This window comes from Euleptes europaea, chromosome 9 (assembly GCF_029931775.1).
Source record: "Euleptes europaea isolate rEulEur1 chromosome 9, rEulEur1.hap1, whole genome shotgun sequence".
Taxonomy (NCBI): Eukaryota; Metazoa; Chordata; class Lepidosauria; order Squamata; family Sphaerodactylidae; genus Euleptes; species Euleptes europaea.
The window spans coordinates 46,320,127-46,346,141 of NC_079320.1; the positions used below are offsets into that span (position 1 = coordinate 46,320,127).

The 26,015-nt window shown below is 40.1% G+C and overlaps 1 protein-coding gene across 1 annotated transcript in view; it reads left to right on the top strand.

The window, feature by feature from the left end:
* LOC130482339 (uncharacterized) overlaps nt 1–26,015 on the top strand; it is a 53,779-nt gene that overhangs the window by 23,443 nt on the left and 4,321 nt on the right. Inside the window, exons 10-18 of the mRNA XM_056855051.1 lie at nt 1,332–1,396; nt 4,144–4,250; nt 5,128–5,239; nt 8,752–8,851; nt 14,933–14,972; nt 15,435–15,486; nt 20,696–20,807; nt 24,799–24,882; nt 25,403–25,526. Of these exons, the coding sequence (XP_056711029.1) occupies nt 1,332–1,396; nt 4,144–4,250; nt 5,128–5,239; nt 8,752–8,851; nt 14,933–14,972; nt 15,435–15,486; nt 20,696–20,807; nt 24,799–24,882; nt 25,403–25,526 (796 nt within the window). The remainder of the gene's footprint in view (nt 1–1,331; nt 1,397–4,143; nt 4,251–5,127; nt 5,240–8,751; nt 8,852–14,932; nt 14,973–15,434; nt 15,487–20,695; nt 20,808–24,798; nt 24,883–25,402; nt 25,527–26,015) is intronic.

Sequence of the window (26,015 nt, forward strand, 5' to 3'; positions counted from 1 at the left end):
TCAATATTGTCTAGTCAGACTGGCAGCGGTTCTCCAGAATCCCAGGCAGAGCTCTGTCATATCACCAATTGCCTGCTTCTTTTTATGAACTGGAGATGTGACCTGGGACCTTCTGTATGCCACACAGATGCTACTTTGATGGCCTGTTTGAACAATGGACTAGTAGTACGACTGTGACTGTTTACAGCTATGGCAGGTACTCACTTTATCAGTGCAGCCATCTCTGGGTTGCAGGGGAACGGAAGCAATCAAAATAGTATATTAAATATTGAAAACATTAAGTAATAGTGTATTAAAGCAAAAATGGTACATATGGTGAAATGATTACACTTTGTTGGTAAAGGTAAAGGTCTCGTGTGCAAGCACCGGGTCATTCCTGACCCATGGGGTCACTTCACATCCCGACATTTTCTAGGCAGACTTTGTTTACAGGGTAGTTTGCCAGTGCCTTCCCCAGTCATTTTCCCTTTACCCCCAGCAAGCTGGGTACTCATTTTACCGACCTTGGAAGAATGGAAGGCTGAGTCAACCTTGAGCCAGCTACCTGAAACTGACTTCCGTCGGGATTGAACTCAGGTCGTGAGCAGAGCTTGGATTGCAGTACTGCAGTTTACCACTCTGCACCACGGGGCTCTTACTTTGTTGGTGCAGTGGGTTTAAATGCCTCATAGCCATTACCAGAAACTTGCTATCCTGGAGAGCTGTCCTGGGTACTGAATATCAAGATGATTCTCACTGTCTTTGAGGGTGGGTTGTGTAGTCTTTGCTCAGCTGTCCTATATTATGCTTGACTCTTATACAAGCGGAAATGCTTTATCTTTTGATATTGTTGGTGTGATACTTGAAATCAGAATCAAAGATTGCAACATCTCAGTTCTTGTCTTTTTCATTTGGATTGATTGGAGTTAGAAAAAAAGCTTTAAGAATGTAGCGTGTTTCACCTGTGCGGGCCATCTGAGAAGGTAAGTTCCTAAGAGCACTTTAGTACTTGGTATTCATGGTGGCTGAAGGGCAAAACAATTTTGTGTCTTGCATAGCTTAGTCTGTTGTATATATCATTATAATGTGTTGCCGTCAACTGGAAGATTCCTGTGAATGTGTATACTAAGCCATGGCTGCATGAAGATAAGCAGTTAATGGTTATTCCACAGTTATGCCATGCAAAACAGAAGAGATGCTGGCATTTTTATTAGGACTAGTGGTGTATATTGGTTTCATAAATAATCTGTAATTGGGGAGAGGAGTTCATGGGTAGCACAATATTTGCAGTTTACAAGTATAAACATGTGTGTTATTTGTAAGTAATTTGGAACTTTAAAAAATATTTTTAGGTTTTGAAGGTGGTGCAGTGAAGGTTCAGGGAGCTACAGGTTTACCTCCTTCATCATTTTACAAGGTATTTAAAAATTGCTTTAATAATAATACAGTATAAATTTGGAGAAAAGACTTGGAGTAAAGAAAATATACAAATAGACTTTATGTGAGTCACTGTGCTGAAATGATAACTCCTTCAGGAAATTCTTATATGAATCTGTTTTGCATAATACTAATTTATTTTCACTTTAGTTATTCAAATTTAAAAGATATTACTCAGTTCTGGAAATATCCAACTACAGCAAACACTTGGGAATGAAACCACACATTTATAGGAATGCGTAACCACTTTGTAGCAATTGAGGAAATGGTTAAAATTAGGTAGTCATATGAGTCCAAAGAATTTAAATATTAAAAAATATATAAATCCTGTTGAAGTTACAAATACCCTGAGACTATATAAAGAATTAAATTTCTGTATTTTTCAGATGCAAAGCTTTGTTGTATTGTTCTGCATTTTAACTCACATTTTAAAATTGCATTTAAAAGCAGGTTCTGCATTATTTATTAGCCCAAGTATGTCAAAGTTTGTTTTGTTGCATACATACTGAATAATGTATTTATAAAATTACTTTGAAACATAAATTTCTCAGTGCAAAAGAAAAGGCTGTTCTCTAGTGAGTGCCAGTTATTTTGACAAATCTGATTATGGAAAACAAAGTAAACCAAATTCTACTAGCATACAATATTTTAGCCATATTTTCCCAACATCTCTAAAGCTGTTCATGGAGGAAAGGGGTATTGTTCATGGAGGAAAGGGGTTATTCATGGCTGTTAGTTGGAATGGATGCTGGTCATGCTGCATACCTGTTCTCTCTAGTATCAGAGGAGCATGCCTATTATTTTGGGTGTGGTGGAACACGGGCAGGATGGTGCTGCTGTTTGTGGCTTCCTAGAGACACCTGGTTGGCCACTGTGTGAGCAGACTGCTGGAGTTGATGGGCCTGGGTCTGATCCAGCAGGGCCTTTCTTATGTTCTGAAGCTTAAAAAAATTGAACTTTTCCTCCTTGTATCAGGGAATATATTTGCTTGAAGTATGGACCACACATAATCTGAAAGATTTTTTGTGGGAGGGAGATGCAGCATATCTTTAATCTTTATAAAAATGAATACATAAAAATACATCATTTCAGAATGCACCAGATATGGCTACCACAAGCCAAGGTCTTAGTGAATGATTTAAATGTGATGGACACGTAAACGTATATAGAAACATAGAGCTGGAAGGGACCCCAAGGATCATCTAGTCCAACCCCCTGGACAATGCAGGAAATTCACATCTACCTCCCCCCCCACTCCCCCAGTGACCCCTGCTCTAGGCCCAGAGGAAGGCAAAAAATCTTCCGGGCCAATCTGGCCTGGAGGAAAATTCCTTCCTGACCCCAAAGTGGCAATTGGCATTACCCTAGAGTCCTAGACATATAAGAAAGAGCCACAAGAGCAGGACATTGCCTTATTCCTTTCTTCTCTCCCTCTCATGATCTGCCTAAATTCATAGAATCATCTTTGGTCAGATGGCTGCCTAGCCTTGGCTTAAAAACCTCCCAAAAAGGGAAAGCCCAATTCCCCCCCCCCAAAAAAAAAAGCCTGCTGGGGAACTGCTCTGTCAAGAGGTTCTTCCTAATGTTTAGCCAAAAACTCTTTTGATTTAATTTCAACCCATTGGTTCTGGTCCAACTTTCTGGGACAACAGAAAATAACTCCGCTCTGTTCTCTGTATGATCAAAGACTTGAAGTTGGCTATCATATCACCTCTTAGTCGTCTCTTCTGGCTAGACATACCCAGCTCCTTCATTGTTTCCTCATAGAACTTGGTCTCCAGACCCCTAACCATCTTTGTCACCCTCCTCTGGATTCGTTCCAGTTTGTCAATATTCTTCTTAAACTGTGGTGCCCTAAACTGAACACAGTACGCCAAGTGAGGTCTAACCAGAGCAAACATACTATCTTTTTCCATGATCTGGACACTATACTTCTGTTGATAAAGCCCAAAATTGCATTTGCCTTTTTAGCTGCCACAGCACTCTGCTGACTCATGTTCCATGTATATGATCTACTAAGTTCCCTACATGCTTTTTGCATGTGCTACTACCAAGACAAGTCTCCCCCACCCTATAATTATACATTTGCTTTTTCCTACCTAAATGCAGAACTTTTCATTTATTTCAGTTGAAATTAATTTGGTTAGTTTTAGCCCAGTTTTACACCTTGTCAAGATCATCCTGAATCTTGATTCCGTCTTCTACTGTATTTGCTATCCCTCCCATATTAGTATCATCTGCATATTTAATGAGTATCCCCTCTATTCCTTCATCCAAGTCATTTATAAAGATGTTGAACAACACAGGGCTCAGAACAGATTCTTGAGGATAGAAATCAAATGAATAAATAAATGTAGGAATCGAGCAGTCCTGCCCTCTCTTCATCACCTGTTAAAACTCAACTTTCCATTCCCCATGGTTGGCCTACCACTACCTTGTTCTTTTTCTTGCTCCAAACATAACCAAAGATCCCCTTTTTTGTTATATTTAGCATCTCACACTTGCCTAACCTCGTACTGAGCTTTAGCTTTTGTAACACTCTCCCTACAAGCACTGGCTATTTGTTTATATTCAGCGTTAAATACAGTTATTTCAAGTTGTATCTATGCAGGACTCAGGCTGCAAGCCCAGAACAGTAAAACACATTTTTCTAAGTATAGAGGTGAGCATGTGATTTATTTCTTATCAATGTTAGGGTGTCTTGCATGTGTTCTCTTTTTTTTTCAGGTAAATGCCACTTATCCTGATGGATTCAGAGCTATAGCTTGCTGCCCAGTGGCAGGACCAAAAGCAGCAGAAAAAGGAAAACGGACAGCTGAAAGTATTCTGGAAAGGTTGGCATCTAAAGCAGAATAGTTCTGTATGTGAGAGCCGGCGTGGTGTAGTGGTGAGAAGGTCAGACTAGGATCTGAAAGTCCCAGGTTTGAATTCTGCCTTGAAAGCTTGCGGTGTAACCTTGGGCCAGTCACATCACTCTCAGCCTAACCTACCTCACAGGAATGTTGTGAGGATAAAATGGAGGAGAAGAGAACGATGTAAGGTACTTTGGGTCCCTACTGGAGAAAAAAAGCAGAGTATAAATGAAGTTGAACAAACAGGCCGCACTGATCGTGAAATCAATTAACAGGGCTAATTTGTTGATACCCTAGTATCGTGACACTTGGTCGATGTCCTAGGATGGTACTGTGTTAAACAAAGGGCAATATGATGGATCTGGTTTCATTTATTGAAACATCTTCTATTTATAGCAGTTAGTCTGGCTGGTGTTATATTTGACCAGTGTGAAACTCAATACTCGGGCTCAACCTGTATGAGAACCCAGCATATTTGCATAGTTCAATACAAATCTGCCCATTCATGTGAGAAGCTGGGGGGGGAAGGGAGTTTAGTCTAAGGGGCAAATTGGCTCAGCGTACTAAATCTTTCCAAGAGACACCCCCCCCCCAAGCTGATCTAGCTCCTTTTATTGGAGTTGCCAAAGAGAAAAGCACCTGGTGAGATGGACTTTTTTTCGGTGGGGGGTAGTGTGTATGTTTCAGTATGCCTGGCCAGTGCCCCTTTAAATCACATATACACATTCACATGTGAATGGAGAAAAATTAAAGGTGTGGATCTAGTGTTATTGTGTGTAGATTTGGGCCTACACTATAGCCTCGGTTGCTGCAAATGTTCTTTTGAAACCATTTACTGATTATATTATTCTTATTTCAGGACTCGTATGATGTTTACTCAACTGGGATATGAGGACTACAGTGCGGTTAACATACAGATTTTAGGTTCTGAAGAAACGTATGGGCCACATGCCAAAAGGAACATAGAAGGTGTAAGTATGACATAGAAGGTCATAAACATCGTTTTGATTGGAATGTGAGAGAAGACAATTACTGTTTTCAGTGTCTAAATCTGAACATAAGCATTTCTGAAATTAAATTGATCTAATTAATGTTGGCTGAAAATATTCCATATGAATGCATACTGTTAAAGAATATAACACTAGAAAATACAATAAATTTCTCAATACTGTGTTTTGTCTTTCAGATGCTTAATTGGTTAAATCCAAAATACTGCAAGCAGAGCAGAGTTCATGGAAGGGCTTTTCTCTGCCTTTACTTCCTTCCAGTAGCTCCCAGCCTTCTCCAAGCCATGGCCCAGAGTCAAAAGATGAAAGCATAGGGGACTTCAGTGGGAGAATATTTAGAAATTGCCCCATCTCACAATTGCTGTGTTTGTGCAAATGTTTACCAAAGACTAAGTCCAGGAGAAGGAATTTCTGCCAGGTCTTCCTTCTCACTACAGACCCACACACTGTATACCTTACTGTTCCCAGGAGTCCCCCAACCCTTGGGAGTGGTCTTTCGAGATGGGCAGGGAGCTGAAGGAAGGGGAAGGCCACAGAGGTGCCTTCCACGAGGTCTGCTCTTCTCACGGTTGTCTGGATCCAACTTGGAGGTCTCATGATCCAAATTTCTTCTGTACAAAATGTAACTTACCAGACACTAAACTATGCTATTTGAAAGTTAACATTGTGACCCCCACTACTGACAAAATCCAGACATTAAAAAGTTTATTTTGGGGGAAAGTTTTAAACTTTTAATTATCTTTAGAAGAAAGATAACTTGCAAGTTAAAGTATGAGTGTCAGCCACAAAGGTCACTTAGTATATATGACATTTGCATTGCCTACTGAAACTGAAACGGATGTAAAGCTCTTATACTTACAGTTAGAAGAAATACAGTATTGAATCCAGACTGAATTTTCCAGTAATTTGCTACTTTCATCAGCAGAATAGAAGTTTCTTGTCTTCCCCTTTTGGCTGCAGCCCACTGATCTTCTCCCAAATATTGCTCATCCAGGACAGGAGACCCCTCCCCAGGAACAGCAGGAGAACAAACTGGGAAAGGAGAATCTGCCCTTCTTCTATTAGTGGAAAATGTACAGTACTAGAGGAGGCTGCTAAGAATGGGAGACTGCAAATTTGAATGCTTCTCATTGTTAAGAAATCTCTAGACCGGAATACTAGGTCACAAAAGAGGAAGAGTGTGTTCCATGTGCCCAAAATAAAGAAGGACGAACATTAAATTGGAGGATGCTTTATGTCTTAATATGCCAGAAGGGCCTGTTGTAAAGCACTGACCTTAGGTAAAATCTGAAGCTAAAAATACTCTTTATCAGACACATAGCCCAGGTTCAAGAAAAGTGTGTACTGTTTGGATAAGCCTTCAGGCATATAAGTGGGCATATGAGAAAAAAAGAGTCCAATTTGATGATGATACATTGTCACTGGACTTTTGGAATATAGATCTGAAGTCAAAGTAAACCCAAACACTTAGTGTACTGCATAAGATACTATCCTTTAAAGTCAGTGCCTAAGTGGTTTTTTGCTAAAGTTGGCACTCATCTTGTGGAGCTCCCTTCCCAGACAGCTTTCTTTGCCCTGTTCTACTACTAGGATAAGACTTTTTCCAAATTTACAAAACATTTTCAGTCATCTCATGTTATTAGGTACACTTAACTCTCCAACAGTCACTTTTTATGCTTGGATTTATATTATTTTGCTACTGCTTTTGTTAGTTACTTTGTGCTCTGTTATTATTTGTTGATGTGTTTAAATGTATTGACAGTTTTATTTTTGTTTTGTAAGTTGCTTTGACTGTGTTTTTATAATATGAAAGTTTGTTATGATGGGTAGAGGAAATGTCAGACGCAAATAAGAGGCACAGCCCACGTACAGCAAACATTTATTTAGGAAGTTGTATGGTTACCACCCTTGGAGTTTAGTCGTTTTTAATTAATGCAAAACCCCCTGTGAATATAATGGCTTGGATCGAGCCAGGTATTTCTGTGTGCCAGAGGATTCCTGCGGAGCATGACCTTCTAGCCTCTCTCTTTCCTAGTGCAGCCTCCGTTGCCCTCTGAAATGCTGCATCCAGGCCAGAGGGCCTGAGTTTTGAGTAAATGTGCACAGGATTCAGTGTATAATACATATACAATAGCTAGACATATTTAACTTTCAGATATACTGAACTGAGACTAGGATCTGGGGAAACCCAGGTTCAAATCCCCACTCAAGCCATGGAAGCTTGCTGGGTGACCTTGGGCCAGTCACACACTCTCAGCCATGACCTTGGCTAGTATTTGGATGGGAGACCTCCAAGGAATACCATGGTTGTGATGCAGAGACAGACAATGGCAAACCACCTCAAACGTCTCTTGCCTTGAAAACCCTACTTGGTCGCCATAAGTCAGCTATGACTTGACGACAGAAAAAAGGCAAATATATTTTGAATTATTCTAAAAGTAGACAACAGGTACATTTTCAGGGCTATTTTGACAAACAATTTAAATTTTGTGTTGGTTCAAGATTTAAATACAAACAAACTTAAGTAAGACAGATAAAAGATTTGAATAGTCAATGTTCAAATTTTAGGGCAGACTAAAGCAAGAGGCTGAGATGTATGTCGTATTTTATTTGTGAGCAGCCTTGACCAACATGTTGCTCAGAAAGGTGGTATGTAAATCAATAAATAAATGACAGAGAATGACCATTTACAGATGCAGTAGCCCAGGGAAAGCCTCAACAGAATTTTAGCCACTGGACACAAGGTTGTGAAAACTGAAAACATAATTGCTGTGTAGCCATCCTTGTCTCCAGTTGCCATAAACCTGGTCTGGAAAATAAGACAGATGGGAAAACCACACAGAAAAAACGCACAGAATGACAAAGGCAACACAGAATGCAACAGATTGACAGTGGCATTGTGTGGTCTCTTTAAAAACTGAACGTGATGTCTGTTTCAAACTAAGTGGCTAGTGTGGAATGAGTCATAGAATCATAGAGTTGGAAGGGACCACCAGGGTCATCTAGTCCAACCCCCTGCACAATGTAGGAAATTCACAACTACCTCTCCCCCCACACCCCCAGTGCCCATTCCACATGCCCAGAAGATGGCCAAGATGCCCTCTCATCATCTGCCTGAGGTTAAAGAATCAGCATTGCTGACAGATGGCCATCTAACCTCTTCTTAAAAACCTCCAGGGAAGGAGAGCTTACCACCTCCCAAAGAAGCCTGTCATGGGGTTGGTGTCACATAATGTGTGAATCCTGTCATGGGGTTGGTGTCACATAATGTGTGAAGTGGAGCTGGAATGCTGTTCTAAGTTTATTTTTCTTGTCTTGAATATCACCAAATACACGTCTCTTGCAGCGTCTCGCTCTCTTTTTTTTTTAATAGTCTTGGAAGATTCTATGTCTTTTAGTTTATTAAAAGAGATATATATTAAATACACCTGTGCGGTTAGACTCTATATTCACATACGTCTAATACTTGGAAACAGGGTCCACGGGAAGCTGTTATTTGGCTTGCCGTGCTTCATAAGCAGAAGCAGGCAGTTGAAATTTTCTCAAGAGAGGTTGCCCCAGCTGGAACAGGAATGGGTATGTCTTGAATCTTTTCCCTGTCTTCATTGGATATATTCATTGTTTCTTTGTTGTCATGTTTTATAAACCAGCTTTGTTGGTCCACTGTGTAAAAATGAGAGTCGGAGACCTGTCCTTCACAGATTCTTTACTCCCGCCTAACTGTGGACATGGCATCACTTAAAATAAACTTGTGAGTGCAAAACAAAACTAGAGCTGGCTCTGTAATTGGTGCTCAAAACACAAAGAGAGTTTTTATGTGAAAAGCCAGTGTAATTTGTGGCTGAAAAACTGATAGTTCAGTCCTCAGCAGAGTTACAAATCATTTAGAAGGGTTATGGAAGTCAGTGGGCTTAGAAGGGTATAAATCAGTTTAGGATGGCACTGGTATGGTTGTATCCTACCATTCCATTCAGCTAAGTATGGAACCTTCCTCCAGCAGAAAAAGGCTTCTTAGAAGAAGATCATCTTTATGGGAGGAAGTCTCTGCTCTCAGCTAGGTGGAGTAGCTGTATACAACCCAGGTTTTGTGCCTTAAACCAGGAACTCCCTTGTGTGAATCTAGAGTGTGAATCTACTGTGAGTTCACTAGGAGTTCTTAGGCAAGACTCTATAAAATAATAATGACCTGCCTTGCATGTAGAGATTACAGTATTAGTGTATGTAAAGCACTTTGAACGTTTTAAATAGCTATGTAAATACTAAACATTAGTAGTTATGTTATACTTTTATTCACGTGTGCAAAACAGAGCAGAAATGTATTTGTGGTTCTTGGTTGTTATAGACAAAAAAATAGACATTCTGTAAGGTTTCAGGAAATGTCTTTGAACATTGTTGCATTATGATACCTTACACATTTTTATTCAGTTTGCTAACTGTGGACAAATAACTTTTACAAAGAATCCTTTTTGGTTAAAATATCCATTTGCATGGGCAAGTTAATGTTTACTAATTTGGGAAGAGAACAGTAACTCTTCTTCATTGCTAAATCTTCTCAGTGTAACAAGAGTCATTTAGATCAAAGACTAGCAAAGGCAAACATTATCTTTTATAAGGCATATTTCTTTTCTCTTGTGAGAGAATGTTCCCACATAAAGATCCCCAGAACTCCTCTGTCTGCTCAAGTTACTTTAGCTCTGGAGTTTGAGTAACTGACTCCTAGCCACAAATGCTGAACCATAACTTCATTTATAGCATCTAACTTAGTTTAAAATGGGAGTAATCTGCCTCAGGAAAAGCCACCTTTAAAGGTGCATTCTAAATGCTACCTATACTGGGAAACTGTAGTGTGCAAAATAATATGTAGTAGCCTTAGCACAAACAGTATATATCTCAATGCTGATTCCTATTAATTTTAAGTGTATCTTCTACAGCACTACTTCGAGGTATTGAACTTCTTCAGTTATGCAGACTGCAATGGTCAAATACTCAAAATGTGAATGTGTTTAGAATAAGAATGTGGGCTTACTTTTTAGGTCTTAATATACCTGAATTTACTTTGCAGTTAAATAGTTATGCTGCTTGGGACAGCAGGGGCGCATTATCCATGTAGGCATGTGAATACACTGCTGTTGCTTCTGCAGTGGCCCAGAGACAGTGTTAATGCACTTGGTTGATTTAAACCTGTGTTTACAGAAGCAGGGTCAGTGTGTGGTCACAGTCTGTAATTGACAATAAATTTATCTTCTACCAAACAGAGCAAAGTAAAGGCATACTTATCTATATGATTTTAAATATTGTTAACACAAGACAGAAGTAACCATCTTGACCTCTTGTTATTGATGGTGTTTACCTTAGCAATGTGTTTCCTTCTGAAGCATATCTGCACAAATAATGTTAAAATCCATTCCTCTGAACACTTGTAAATGTAAATACGACACTCTTAAGTATTAGCAGCAGTCAAAAGTATTTTATAAACATGGGAAGTCTTCTTAAATATTGGTTCATTATTCCCATACACTATTATGATATTAAGCTCCGATTTGGTATCCTAAGAGTGTTTGGGACCCAGGATGTCCATTATGTGTTGCCTCAGTGCTAACTGCATTTGCTTAGGAGAATATCACATTCATTTTGGTGCAGTTTATCATCAAACAGACCAGAATAGGATTAAATTTTTGAATCTTCTATGCCTTTTACCCAGCAGATGAAGTACTTTAAATTCTACACCTGCCCAGCTTCAGCCCTTCTTTAAATCCAATATCCAGGTTAAATTTTATAGGACATCAGTTGAAAGCACTAGATTGTTTCACTACTTTACTGTTTACCTACAGTTCTTGTTCATAATGAATGAAATCACTCTCACCCATCATAGGTCCCTGGGGGAGCTCACTGCTCACATCACACTACTATGAAAGCTGTACATTTATTCCACCTACTGCTTCCTCTGTTTTAACCAGTTTACCAGTCCATGTGAAAGAACATAACTGTTAAGTTTACAACATAACTGTTAAGTTTACACAGAAGCCTTCAGTGAGACACTTGTTCAAATATTTTCAGAAGTCCAAGTATACAATACTTAGCAAGTCATCCCTGTTTGCATGCTTGTTCTCAAAAAATTGTGCAAGTCAGTGAGGCAGGACTTCCCTTTAAAAACCCTAAGCTGATCTCTGTTTGGCATATTTCATTCATTTTAATTTCTTGTAGCACTAGTTTTTAAACAAGTAGGAAATCCATAAGTACTGCATGTTCTTCCCCTTGCCAGCACCTGTATTTTCCTCTCATCACCCTGCTTTCCTCAATTTACTCTTGTTCCCGTTCTTCCTTCATTGCTGGTCCCTGCTTTTCCTCTCCTTGCTTCCTTTGGTTCTGCTTCCTTACACCCTCTACATTCTCACAGCTTTCCACTTTCGCCTCTAGGTTGCCCCCAATAGCTCCTGCTTATCTCCTGCTCCCACTCACATCTGTGCTAAGATCTCATGTGTCCTAAGATCTAGGGTTATCTAGGGTTGCCCAAGTTACCTGTATGGCAGCTGTGGTTTCAAGGTAGGTTCACAAGATCTTATGTTTTATTTACTGCCTCTCCCTTAAATTTAAGATTGTAAATAATTAAAACAACCAAAAAACATCAACACATCTTTGAAATAATTAACCAGAGCTAAAATACATACAAATAATGGGATCTGAACATCTAAAGCCACAGGAAGAAGTATTGACTATAGGAATAATCAGTTTTATGACTATTTCTCACTATTTAATCCTCCTATTTATAGAAGGAGGACAGAGAGGGGGGTATAAATGTTTTAATAAATATATAATTTTAGTTAAACGTTTTTAGTTAGTGTTCTCCCCTGAAATAGAAAAAAAGAAAATTAGCTGGTCTTCAACCCATTTCCGTTTGTCATCTTTGATGTAGATGCTGCTTCATGAATTCTTATCATATCAATATGTGAATTTTCTCTCAGGAAGTACAAAACTGTGATAAAACACTGGCCTATATCCAACCATACATTCCTAAGACTTAAGGGCCCTTGAGTTTTCTTAAATGGTGAGTTATGTGATTTTCCTCTATCACTGCAGATTCCCACTTTGATCCCAGTGCTATTCATGAGGGCTCACTGACCCTCAGGAGCAAAATGTTGGGGTTTCACTGGCTTAAAGTGAGATAGGAGAATTGGTGGAAATCACCACTCCCTACCCAGAAGAAAATTTAAGTGCTTGTAAGTCTCAGAACTGCTTGGTTGTACACAGGTTACTGCTTCGTCACCCCAGGGTGCTTTTTCTATAATCCTGATCTATTAATATTTTGGTTCCTGAGCATATTCACAATTTCTTCTCCATAACGTGCTGCCTAAGAATGTTCAAACATCAGCATGTTCAAGTGGCCTAAAACACAAATCCCCATTATTAATGGAAAGAAACCTCTTTGATATTTCCCATGTTGATTAAGTTTTCTTATTTACATCTCTATGGTAAAACTGATGGTTATATTTTGTTTTGACAGGATCAACAAGGGTTACTAAGGGATTTTTTAAAGTCTTAGTATGCGCTCAGTTCAGGAGCTGTAAAAGATCTTCCTAGCTGAAACAACTTATGTGCTGACCCTTATTTCACATTTCAGTGACCGGAGGTTGACACCATAATGACAGCTGGTTAATGCAGCTTGAGATTTTAAAGTGCCTGAATATATGTAAATATTATGACTGATGACAAGTATGTTGGAAGCTACTTCAAGAACTGTCCTAGGTTCAATAGATTAAGTAGACAAGTCCGCATTTAGTTTGACTACATTATTCTAAAAGATTTCTTATCTCTTTGGGTTGAGAGGAAATAAATAGAGCAATTATAATTGACCTTTGTTAAGCAAGGTTATTTGCGTGTGGTGTACACTGTTATAATGACTATAGAGCACTTGAATTTAGATGTCTTGCAGTTTTAGAGCTTGAAAAGTCAGTAGTAAGTGGGTCGAGAGGAGCAAAAAGACTATTCTTTCAGGATGAGCCTTCTAATTCCATATACCATGGACTTACTTGCCTGGCTTGAGGGGCCAAGAAGGAGCTCTGGGTGGGTAGGGGTGGCTTTGCTTGATCCCTTGCGCAAGGAGGCTGCTTCCAATTCCCCACCTCCAATCTTGGAGCCCTTCTCCCTACCACTGTGCAAGACTGCCTCACTTCCGTTCTTCAGTTGCATGTCCCGATTCACGGCCCATTGCTGCAGTGAAGGTATCTCCTCACTGGAAGGCTCCGGAACCTGTCATTTGCCTCTTGCCTTACAGTAATCGGCCTTTTTGGCTTTGGAAAATCCACCTCCCCCCCTCCCAGTTCTTCCAGCCAGTATGCTGCCAGCTCTTTGTCTTGGCAGGCTTATGGGTGTTTATCAGGTAAAAATCCAGTTGATGGAGATTAACTGCTGTGAGGCAGCTGGACCTCTGCTCTTTTGGTATCTGGCAGTGCTACCTGCCATGCATCTTCTGATCCCCTTAACCCACTCTCTGGTCCTCAGCTTTGATCACCAGCATTCTTATCTACCTCCCACCTTCCACGTGACCTAGTCTAAAAGCTCTGTTTCCTATTCATTGCTAGAAGCCATCCTACAATCTGTATGCTACAAGCATTTCAGCAATGAGATAGGCGCCATCTCATGCTCTACTTTCCCGATGGACAAAGCTACGGCGAAATGGGTCTTACCGGTCTCCCATCTCGGGATAAAGTAATTCCTATCATCTTATGCGGCTTATGTGAATGAACTATATATCTTGGCACAACGTACTTCAATCCTGAAGAAGTTCATTCATTTTGAAATCCACTCCGGATTTTCATGTTTGCTCTGGAGAGCTGCCTGCCTCCACACTACAGCCGCCTTGCTAATTGCATATGTTCTGTAAATGTTACAGAGAGTCGGGTTGAATTGCTAGTTATTATTATTTACATAGATAAAAGGATTTTCTGTACATACACAGTGTGCTTTCAGTGCTTCACTTTGTTTGTTTAACTTCCTATTCATTGGACGGCTTGATCCTACATTTACCCCCATCACCACACACTGATCAGCTCTTTTGGTCACATGAGGGGAGGTATTTACTGGCTATAATAACAGTGTTGGTTCATGACAGGCAGGAATACTTCCCTTGTCCAGTCACATCTCTTCTAGTTTTTTGGTAATCTGAGCATTCGTGCTCTTTCTCATCACTGTGGGATATGCAGTTGGCAGCCCAGGTGTTTTCATCTGGCCTCCAACAAAACTGTCAACCCCAATGGAGGCCCCCCCCCCATATGAACCTTGGCCGCTGTCTGCCATCTACACTTGAGACACACTCCCAGAGTTCTCTTAGCCTCCTTCTCCTCACAACTGTGAACAATAACAGAAGGTTTGGCAAGCTGCTTATTCTGCTATATAGGAAAAGAACTCTTTAAGTCCCATCCTCGTAGTTCAGTAAGCAATAGAAACACAGACAAGGTCAAATGGTATGTTTATAAGGGGTTCTTTCCTGCCCTTAAAAAAAATCCAAAGTAGTGTGGAAAGACTACAAATCTACATTGGTGAAGAATGTGCGTTTACCTGAGGTTGGAGTACACTAATATCTGAACATAGGAAAATATTCAGCTTTGACTTATTCTGAACAATCCTTAGAATTTTACCTTTTAAATGTTTCATTTTTAGCACCTGGTATCACTGGACTTGTTGGAGGACGTCCAAAAGTGTAAGTTTTTAATAAAAGGGGGTTGTATTAATGTTTGTTCTTTCTTGATCCTCAGATGATTTTGTGGATCACCTACCCAACAGCTTGGCTTATTTGATTATTTAATTTTATAGTTTCTGGACAATGTTATGTGTAAATATATACTATTGCCTTAGTGTAAGTCTAAATAAGAAACTCTCCTCTCTGTATGAAACACTACCAGTTGTATGCTGGAGGGTTTTTTCCTTTGTTGGAAAGGTCAATCATTATATTTTTAGGGAATCGTATCGTTTGGTCATATGAAAGTTGCTTAGGAATGTTAGGAATGCATAATTTTAAATTATCTTGTCTTGTCAGTAATGGAGTTGCTCTCCTATTCACCTAAGGATCGTAATTTTGTGATGCATACAGGAATCATATACAAGGCATACATGGGCAATTACTCTAATTAGCCTGTATCTTTCCCTCTGGTATCTTTTCCAGATCTCCAGTTTTGAAACCATTTTTCTTCCTTTATCCAAAAAAGAATGTGAAGGTAGGAGCTGCTGTTTAAGCAGCAAATCTATACAATACTTAAACGTCTGATCTTTTGACATCTTACAATTGTTGCAACAAAAGAAAATATTGGGTCAATTTGTAACTCCAGGTGAAGAACTCTAATAAGAAATTTTCTCAATATGCATTATTGCCTGTGCAGACAAAGGTGCTTAGGCGTTTGCCCTGAACTTTATAAGAAAGCTTTTGATTAGTACTCTTTATCTTATTGTGTGTGAACTAGTTTTCATTCTTTAATATCATAGGCATCCTATATTAACGTGCCCTTGTCTCAACAGGCTTTCCAGTGCCCGTTACTTGTTATATGTTCTACCGTGAAGAGAATACATAGCATTATACCAATCAGTTTAGATCTGTTTATTACACTTAGGAATTTCTTTAGTCACTTTGCTGGATATATTTTGGGGTGTAGTGGTGTGTTGACATAAATCTGATTGGTTTTGTATCTGCACAGAGCTTTGATTTGGAAACTTCTAGAGCTGCTTTTTTTAGATGTGAAAAATAAAATCATTAAAATTACACACACACCCCAAATACACATGATTAAAATGATTAAAAACAGAGTCAAAACACATACAAGACATACAAACAGCCATTAAAACATTGGTTTGGAAGGAGGAATCACTGAGGAATGCCAAACAAAACAAAGAAGTCTTCACCTTTTGTCAGAAGAGGGCAACAGAAAAGGACAGACAGATCTCCCTAGGGATAGATTACCAGAGCTTTGGTACCATGACCGAGCATGTTCTCCCCCAGGTTGCCATCCACCTAGTCTCAGAAGGCGGGGGCACCTGAAGCTTGGCCTCCAAACATGACCATAGTGGTTGGGCAGGTTGCTCTTCAGATAAGTTGGTCTCAAACCATATAGGGCTTTGAAGGTCAAGACCAGCACCTTAAATTGTTCCCGGAAACAAATTGGGAGCCAGCGTAAATGGGCCAAGAGTGGAGTGGTATGGTCCCTAAAACCTTCTGCATCCAGAAGTCTATAAGCACTCAGAGGCTTGAGCTGGTTAATTCTCCTTTCCTACCTCTTTTCCCATTAATTTCCCATTTTACCACCCTGAGACGGTACGCTCCCCAGAGAATGCTAAGATCTTCTAATACTAATCTATTGGTGGTCCCCGGCCCAAAGAAGTACGGCTGGCCTCGACCAGGGCCAGGGCTTTTTCTGCCCTGGCCCCTGCCTGGTGGAATAGTCTCTCTGACAAGACCAGGGCCCTGCGGAACCTTATGGAGTTCCACAGGGCCTGCAAATCAGAGCTATTCTGCCAGGCTTACAGTGGAAGCCAGTGACTTCCTTCATTAATGCTGGCCGCCCCCTTCCCTTCCCTTCTCTTCCACCAAGCCTGGAATGCCCCCACTTTATCTGCAGGTACTGTAGTTTGTTCAAAGTATCGCAGGCCCTACTATAGCCTGATATCGCAAGTTAAGCACCACTGAATTACTGATGTTATATTTTATTATCTACAAGGGCCTTTTTAACAACTGATTTTATGTGTTTATGACACTTTATTGTATATGGCATTTTTATTATTCTGTGAGCCTCTCTGAGTCTGGCATCTGCCGGGGAGGGCGGGGGCTATAGGCCCAATGCTATAAATAAATAAGTAAACCCACTCCATTTATCATCCTGGCTGCAGCATTTCTGTACCAATTGAGCACTTCTCAAGGGAGGGCCCACGTAGAGCGCATTACAGTAATCTAATCTAGATGTAACCAGGGCACGCACCACTCAGGATTCACAGGAGGAATTTCTGCACATTCTATTAATAGTGCACAGAAGGGTCGGTGATGAGCTTATCCTCACAACTTATGCCGGGGAGTCCTTTACCGCCATCACCTCAAGCGACACTCACAACAGATGCTTCACTGAAGAGATGGGACATACAGTGTGGGAGGCACACCATCAGCCAGCCGTGGTCGCTTCAAAGGAAGACAGCTCCACATCAGCCATATGGAGCTCCTGGCCGTCTACAAGTCATGCTTTCCCCCCCACAAAAAAAAAAATTGCATAGAAAAGTAGTGCAAGGGGCCACAGACAACATGGCTATGATGTACTATGTAAAGAAACAGGCTGGCATTGCATCTACCAAAGGAAAGTATCAAGGCTGCTCCCTGTCGGAGAGACATGAATCAAATACGTTATCATACCAATAATAACTCTGCTGGATAGGATTGGCCACACACAAGTGATGCCTGAATGGTACTTGCTTGAAACCTGTACCTGAGGCACCAACTACCAGATGTTCTGCATCGCACCCTTGATGTAAGAGCTGGAACAGATGTGTGCTTTGGTACAGCTATGCTCAATAATTAGGGTTGCCAGCTCCGGATTGGGAAATACCTGGAGATTTGAGGGTGCAGCCTGAGGAGGGAGGGGTTAGGAGGGGGGGGGGAGACTTCGATGCCACAGAGTACAACTGCCAAACCAGCCATTTTCCGGCAGGTGAACTCATCACCGTCACCTGGAGATCAGTTGTAATAGCGGGAGATCTCCAGCCACCGCCTGGAGGTTGGCAACCCTATCAATGACGTGTTCTTCTAGATGCACTTGCACCTGCCTCTCGTCCATGAGTGTGATGCACAGATACCATGAAGAAGTAAAAACAGGTTGCAGCTGTAAATGTTGTTCTTCAAATGGTCATCTGCACATTGAAATGGTTGACACATCTTCCCTGCAGCAGGTGCTTTTAAAGTTTCTGCTGCATACCTTTTGGGAAGGAACTGAGTAGGAAGATTGTCACTCTCCCCCTCCCCTGGACATGTCCTGCTGAAACTGTTCCTCTGAGAAGAGAGGAGTTTTGCACAACAGCTGGCTGTAGAGGTTTCTGAATCAAAGCTCTGTGCAGATGTGAAACCCTTCAGTGCTGAATGCACAAATGATCACTCAGAGAACAACAATTACAGGTAAGCAACCTGTTCACACAGCTGTGTACTGAATCAAGAAGAGGTAATTAGGAACCAGCTTCATCCCCCTGATGAGCACATAACTTGTTTGAAAGCAGCCCCTCGTAAAAATTTCATTGTGCGTATAGCATGCCAGGGAGAAGGCTGAGTGCCGGTTTTGCATAAGCAGAAAGGGTTTAACAAGAAGGTATACACAAATGTGAGCCCACATGAATTCTGCAGCTGTATCAACCTCAAACTTCTGTGGCTTATTTTGAATCGGCTTTCAATAGTTCTATTATGTGTATTGTTGAAGTACTGTTTTAGAATCTGACCTGCAGTAAACCTATTGTATAAAAAGATTTTTCCCCCCAAAGACTGAATATTGACACAAAGATTCTATTATTTGCTTTGCCGTAAATATTTGTTCTGTTTTAATGAAGAATGAGGACCAGTTGGAGCTTTCCTTCCCATTTTTATGCAATTCAAGGTAGGGTATTTGCAGTTTTACAGCTTGACAAGTTAGAAATCTTTTTGCTTTACAAATAAAGGCACATAAATATCTGTTTCTTTATTTAGTGGGAAATGCCTAACACATTTTTAAAGGTGTTTTTTTTTTGTCCCAAACCAAATATTATTCAAATCAGCCATAGCCCATATTTTCTTTGAATTTCTATTGATTCCAAATTCTGCTGACTCAGTTATGTTGGCTATTGGGTGTTTATGAGGAGGGCTGTTTTCATTCAGTTCAGAAGAGTATTTTTTTATGAAGGACATATGGCTGTAGAGTAATGGAATGATATGTCATGCTTTAAACTGTTCTTTTTTGTTTGTTCGCATTATATTCTAATATTGTAATCCTAGTCCTACCGTATTATTAATAGGATATCTGATGTGGTCTAATTGCATTATTTTTACATTTTGTAATCTGCCTTGAGTCTCCGTGAGAAAAGCAGACTATAAATGAAGCAGATAAACAATAAAATTCTCCTGGTTAGACTTTTTATTTTTAATATTTTACAAAACTCTATTGCACATAGAAGGGAAGTAGAGAATACCATGATGATTTCTCTAAAGAAGCAAAAGGGGAGAAAGCCTACAAACTAAGCCAGCAGATATGACCGAACTTGCCCATGGATGGCAGCTGCAATTTTTGTCTTGCACAGTTTCCGTGAACAAAGTTATTGTAGCCTTTCTCCTATATTTGCTTATGACCAATTGGTCCGTGAGCATAAATATAAGAAGTGAGAAATCAATTATTGTAGCCTTCTCATGGTAAGATTTCTTACAGATTTAAGTGCAAATCCTGTAAGTATCAGGCCCCAAAAGCATCTAAATACAGATGATTGGGTTGGGGGACAACGAGGTGGCTATCAGTCATTTTGGCCAGAAATAGGTGTGTGTGTGTAAGTGCCACCAAGTTGCTTCCGACTCATGGTGACCCTATAAACTAATGTCCTCCAGAATGTCCTATCTTTGACAGCCTTGCTCAGATCTTGCAAATTGAGGGCTGTGGCTTCCTTTATTGAGTCAATCCATCTCTTGTTGGGTCCTCCTCTTTTCCTGCTGCCCTCAACTTTTCCTATCATGACTGTCTTTTCCAGTTACTCTTGTCTTCTGATAATGTGACCAAAGGCGATAGCTTCAGTTTAGTCATTTTAGCTTCTAGGATCAGTTCAGGCTTGATTTGATCTATAACCCACTGATTTGTTTTTTTGGCAGTCCACGGTATCCGTAACACTCCAACACCACATTTCAAAGGAATCTACTTTCTTCCTATCAGCTTTCTTCATTGTCCAGCTTTCACACCCATACATAGTAATAGAGAATATGATGGCATGAATTAACTTCATCTTGGTGGTTCCAAAAAACCAGGCTGGTGTTGAGTTCCAAAGCAGCAGCCCAGGAAATGATGCATGACCTTTATTCAGGCAATATCCTTAATTAAGAGACAAGTTGACTGAAATAAGGAACAATCTGTGAGCTAGGGCTTTATAATGCTTTCTGAATTGTTGACCCTTGGTATTAGCCCAGACAGACCGGACAGTACAACCTAGATGGCACCAGCGAATCACAGAGTGTAGTCTGCCTCATTCCGCTAATGGTGCAGAAGGGGCAAGCGTTTGAATGCAGAGAGCCACAGTTTAAAACATTTCCTATTAAGCAAGATGTTGTTTGTGAGCATTGAGTGGAGATAGGTTTACTAGTTGGAAACCCAACCGCCTGTTAACATGACTCTTGATTTTATATGTGTGGAATTAGATTTGCATTTTTATAGTTTAAACAAGTGTTTTTTTCCACAGATAAACATATTTATGAATGGACAGCATGTTGAAACATTTGAGGAAGATCTTTCGTTCACGTCCGATGCACCAGTTTCACCTGATGTGCTGCAGACTCAAGAGGACTTAAAAGGTACAATTGTTATTAATACCGATTTTGTCCTATATCTAAAAATATTCTGCACCAATTGGCATTTCGAAACAGTCTTCAAAGGCAACTCCACATAAAGCACATTGCAATGATCTAATCTGGATGCGATGGGAGCATGGATATCTGCAGCAAAATTTCACCTTTTCAGAAGTTTTCCAAAGTTAGTTAAAGACACTAAATGCCAGAAATAAGACCTGAGTGTCTTCCTGAAAGGATTAGTGTGCCCAAACTGCAAACCTGATACTTCTGGAGCAGTGTAATCCCACTGAAGACAAGATTAGGGTGATTTCTTCTTTCCTTGTCCTCTCTGTTGTCTTTCAGCAGCACCACAATGTTATCTGTACTGAGCTTCAATTAATGGCCCTGATCCATACCATCGCTGACTCCAAATACTTATTCTTCGTAACAACTTCTTCACCTAAACTGATAGAAGTTGAAGGTGGAATAAACTTTTGAGTGTCCCAGGAACAAGCTTGTGGGAGCAGTTCATAACAGAGCTTGATACTGTATATTACCCAGTGGCTGAACCATTGGGGAATCACTTGTTATCTAATTTAAGGGCCTGAGTATCATAAAAATAGGCTGAGGTATGGAGCAGTTCCGTCTAACCAAAAGGACAGTGCTCCTTTGGTGACCAAAGAACGTAAGGCCCTTCTGCTTCCAAGGCTGAATTAGGGAAGGAAACAGGAAGGAATCAGGTCTAGGGTAAAATGAAAACCCGAGACCATTGTAAGCAGGAAAGAGATGGCTGTGCACAGACCTACCTTATTCCTGTGGATCTCTGGGAATATGAGTCTGCATGTAGAACACATAATTCACTGGCCTTCTTTGTAGGCATTCTGCAGCAAGGAAAGCTACCTTAAAGGTAAACAGTCTTAGATCAGAGGAAGCCAAAATGTTCAAAGGATTTCCACCTGAGTTGATAATGATAAAGTTTATTGTCTGCGGCCGAAGGCCATTACAATCCACCAAACAAAACATTAATATAACATTAAAATAACATAAAATAATATTAAAATAACTTTAAAACAGTCTGCCCCAGAAGAAACTAGTATTTAAATATGTTAAATTCCCTGATTAAAAACAGCTTTAGCTCAGATTTTCTTAGCTGCTAAAGCAAAGAGTGACACTTTGTAGGAAACATCAGGAATGGTGTCTGATAGGAGAAAGAGCAGCTTCTCTGGATCTGGAGAAAGATTTAGGCCCTTTAGAATCGCTCCGAGGAATTTAAGTCTGGGCTCTTTGTAAAGAGGACAGAATAAGGTGTAATGAGTTAGGTCCTCTGGAGCGGCTCCACAAATACATAGGCGAGAGGCCCATGGTATTCGGGAGTAACATCCAGTTATCCAAGCTGGTGGCATGGTTTGAAACCATGAGTTGGATTAAGACAAACTAGAGGTCCTCTGGAGGGTAGGTGGTGTCATTGGAGGATAAAGCGTGGGGACTTCCTTGAAGAATTGCCTCATGAGAGGCTGGGCAAAGAGGGAACGTTGATTTTTTAAAATGTGATATTGAGGATTCTGTAGTCTAAATATCCTGGTGATTTTTCCAAGCAGTTTCATGTAGCTGTTAAATATAATGAGAGATGGTAGAGACCCCATAGCGGAAGTGCCACCTGGTCCAAGCAGGTAGTCCTCCTTCACCCATCTCCACTCACAACAGCCATCTCAGCTGGTCCAGAAGGATACCCGTTCTCTCCCCTAGTCAAAGTTGTTAGTCAGAGTGACCAAAGCATTTTCAGTTAAAGAACGAAACAACAGATTGGAAATAAGATTGAATGCATCTAGATAATGGTTTCCTCCAAGGATGTCCACAGTTGCTCAGACACCACCTGCTGAAACCTAAAATGGTGTTTCTCACTATATGTTTCACAAATATATATAAAATATTTATTTATTTGCAGTTCTCCTTACAAAGGCTGTCAGCCATTTGTTACAAAAGAATTACTTTACACTGCCTAGCACATACTGATGACTAGTAGAATTATCCTTTCAGTGGGATAAGAAGCTATTTATTAGATATCATACCAGAATTTTTGCCTTATGGAATTTATTATTGAAGATTAAGCAAGCTGTATGCTCAAAGGATAGTTCGGTGATTTTTTTGTCTTCAGTAGTGACAGAAATTACTGTTGCTGGAGGCTGTTTTGGAGATTCCTAAAATCTCCATGGTAATTGTTAACATTTACTGGTAAATGACAGAAATGAGGAGAAAATCGGTTATTAGCCAAAGGCATGCAGTGCAGTGATAAACTGCAGAATTTAAATGGAATTCTACCTGGTTTGTTACATTAACCATAATATTAAGAAGTGCAGAATACTAGTGTTGTGTTGCAATTTTAACCTCAGGAGTTTTTATAAGCATTTCATAAGTGGAAGAAAGAACACTTTTATATTGTTTGGCGATGTCATATGTGCAGTGCTGATAAGGGTTGGGTTTTTTAAAAAATAGATGGGAAATAGGAAAAAAAACAGATTTAGCATCACAATTGCCTCTGATGCTAGTTGGGTATAATTTGAATTTAGAATGTTTGGTGTCGAAGATAATGGAGTTGCTTACAATAATATGAAATGTGTGACTGCTCATCCATTTGAAAAAAAAAGTCTATGAAAACTGCATCAGTTTACTCAATTCAAAACTTAAACCGACAAGTTGTTTCCAAATGTATTAAGTAATTTTATTTTATTTGGCTATGAGTACAGAAAGTGGGTTTGTGTGCATTTCTCTGTTGGTACTGGGATTTTTAATTTGTTATTTTGCCTTAAAAACATATTTTAAGGTTTGAAAACTTTGTGATAAGTTTTATTAGACAGTGATACACTACCTGGGGTTCAATCCAGAATATCTGGTCTCAATACAGCCTCAACTAAATCCAATGTATTGTGTAGCTTAGTTGGTGTGTGGCAATATTTTAAGATTCTGGACTTTCAGCATTCCGTCCAAATGTAAATCAGGTATTTGCTGCAGGATAAAGTGTTTACATGGAGAACAAGTTAAGACTAAAACCAGAAATATACTAGAATATAAACCAAAAAAAGTAATGTTTCTGTTACAAGTGAGAAAGCACTGATTTCAATCTGTTATATGTAGGTTCTTGTAGGTTATCCAGGCTGTGTGACCGTGGTCTTGGTATTTTCTTTCCTGAAGTTTTGCCAGCAGCTGTGGCAGGCATCTTCAGAGGAGTAACACTGAAGGACAGTGTCTCTCAGTGTCAAGTGTGTAGGAAGAGTAATATATAGTCAGAAGGGGTTTGAGCTGAATCATTGTCCTGCAAAAATCATTGTCCTGTTTGTGTCAGTCCATGTTCAGCCACTGCTGATTTCTCAGGTTGGCCAAGTCTGCAGTATCTTTCATGTTCTTTTATCCTTGTTTGTATGCTGCGTTTTGTGGTCAAACAGGACACAGGGTCTTATTCCAAGACACTGAAAGACTGGACAATTCTACCAACTATTTTGTCAGATTGCACAGAGAAGCCATTGAAAGTCATAAACATCAGCACAACTTTAACAGAAAAGAAGAGAGTTTAAGAATGAATAAGGCTTGGCTTCCTGTTCTGAAAACCTCCAGACTAACAAAGACTACAGTCCACAATAGCCATGCGGATTATCTTTGGATTTCACATATTAACAGATCACTTCAGGATACAATGGTTCCATATTAACATACCACACCCTCATTAGCACATTATCTTGATACTTACAGGACAATGATTAGCACATTACCTTTGATACTTTTTGCAGGACAATGATTCAGCTCAAAACCAACCCCTTTCTGACTATATATTACTCTTCCTACACACTTGACACTGAGAGACACTGTCCTTCAGTGTTACTCCTCTGAAGATGCCGGCCACAGCTGCTGGCGAAACGTCAGGAAAGAAAATACCAAGACCACAGTCACGCAGCCCAGGTAACCTACAAGAACCAATGAAGTCTGACCATGAAAGCCTTCTACAATATTTTGTTATATGTAGATCTACCAAGTGGCCCTCATGCATATCGCCTGGAAGATCTTGCCTACACTAGAAGTGGAGACAAAGGCAATTCTGCAAATATAGGTATTATACTATTCTGATTTATGTGTGTGTGTGTGGGTGGGTGGTTTTAATAAACTTCCTGAGTCATAATTGTCTGATTACACTGAAAATTTGCTTACTGTATTCTTTGGGTATTTTACATGCCCCCAAAGCAGTATAAAGTTGTTGTTGTTTTTTCTGCTACTCTGAGTATGTCATACCATATGTATTCTCTTGTAATAAAAGGAGCCTTACGGCTTGTTAAAGATAAACAAATATTTATTCTAGCATAAACATTGGTGGAATAGAGTCCACTTCTTCAGAATTGCCGGAAGTCCACAAAATCCTCTGCTGGAATAAAATTGTGTTAGTCTTTAGGGTGCCACAAGGCTTCTAGATATTTTTGCTGTAACAGATTTACACAGCAGCCCCTCTGGAATTCTTAACAACGAAGGGGTTGATAAGCACAAAGTATTCTGGCCCTGAGCTCCTGTTAATTTAAAATAAACCTGAATGGTTTTTTTCAAATAAAATAATGGGTTTATTTGTGTGTTAACAACAGGTGTCATAGCCCGACATCCCCTTTACTACCCGTACTTGAAGAAAACGTTAACTGCTCAGGCTGTAGGTGGTTATTTCCAACATCTTTTAGAAAGAGAGACGCCTGGAAAGAACTTGGTCATAAGGTATGTGCTCGTTTCATGCAACAGTGCTTGTAAAAACTTGCTTTGAGCACAGATTCCAACTCTGATCTGGAGAGTAAGTACAACCAACACTTGGTCAGATTAATACGTAACTGCAGCCTATAGTTTGCCATGAAAACTATACAGAAGACAGGGAACCATGGTTTTGGCAGTGAACTGAGGTTATGTGACATTAAATATAAACCATTCAATAGGAATGGAAACTGCATTACTATCTTTTTCCAGATCTCCTTATCTGCAGAGTACCAGATTTGAGTGCGCCTACTGGGTAATAGGACAGGACAAGCGGGGACCCGCATGAAACTTGCATGGAGGAGGATTCCATTCTCCCTCCCTTTGCTTCCTCTCCTCTCCCCATTCCCTCTTTTTTTTCTCCTTACCCCTTCTCTATCAACTCACCACCTCTTTCTCTCCCCCTTCTCTGCCATCCCCCCCACAGGCCACTGCCCTGGATCAGGCCTCTGCTCCTCC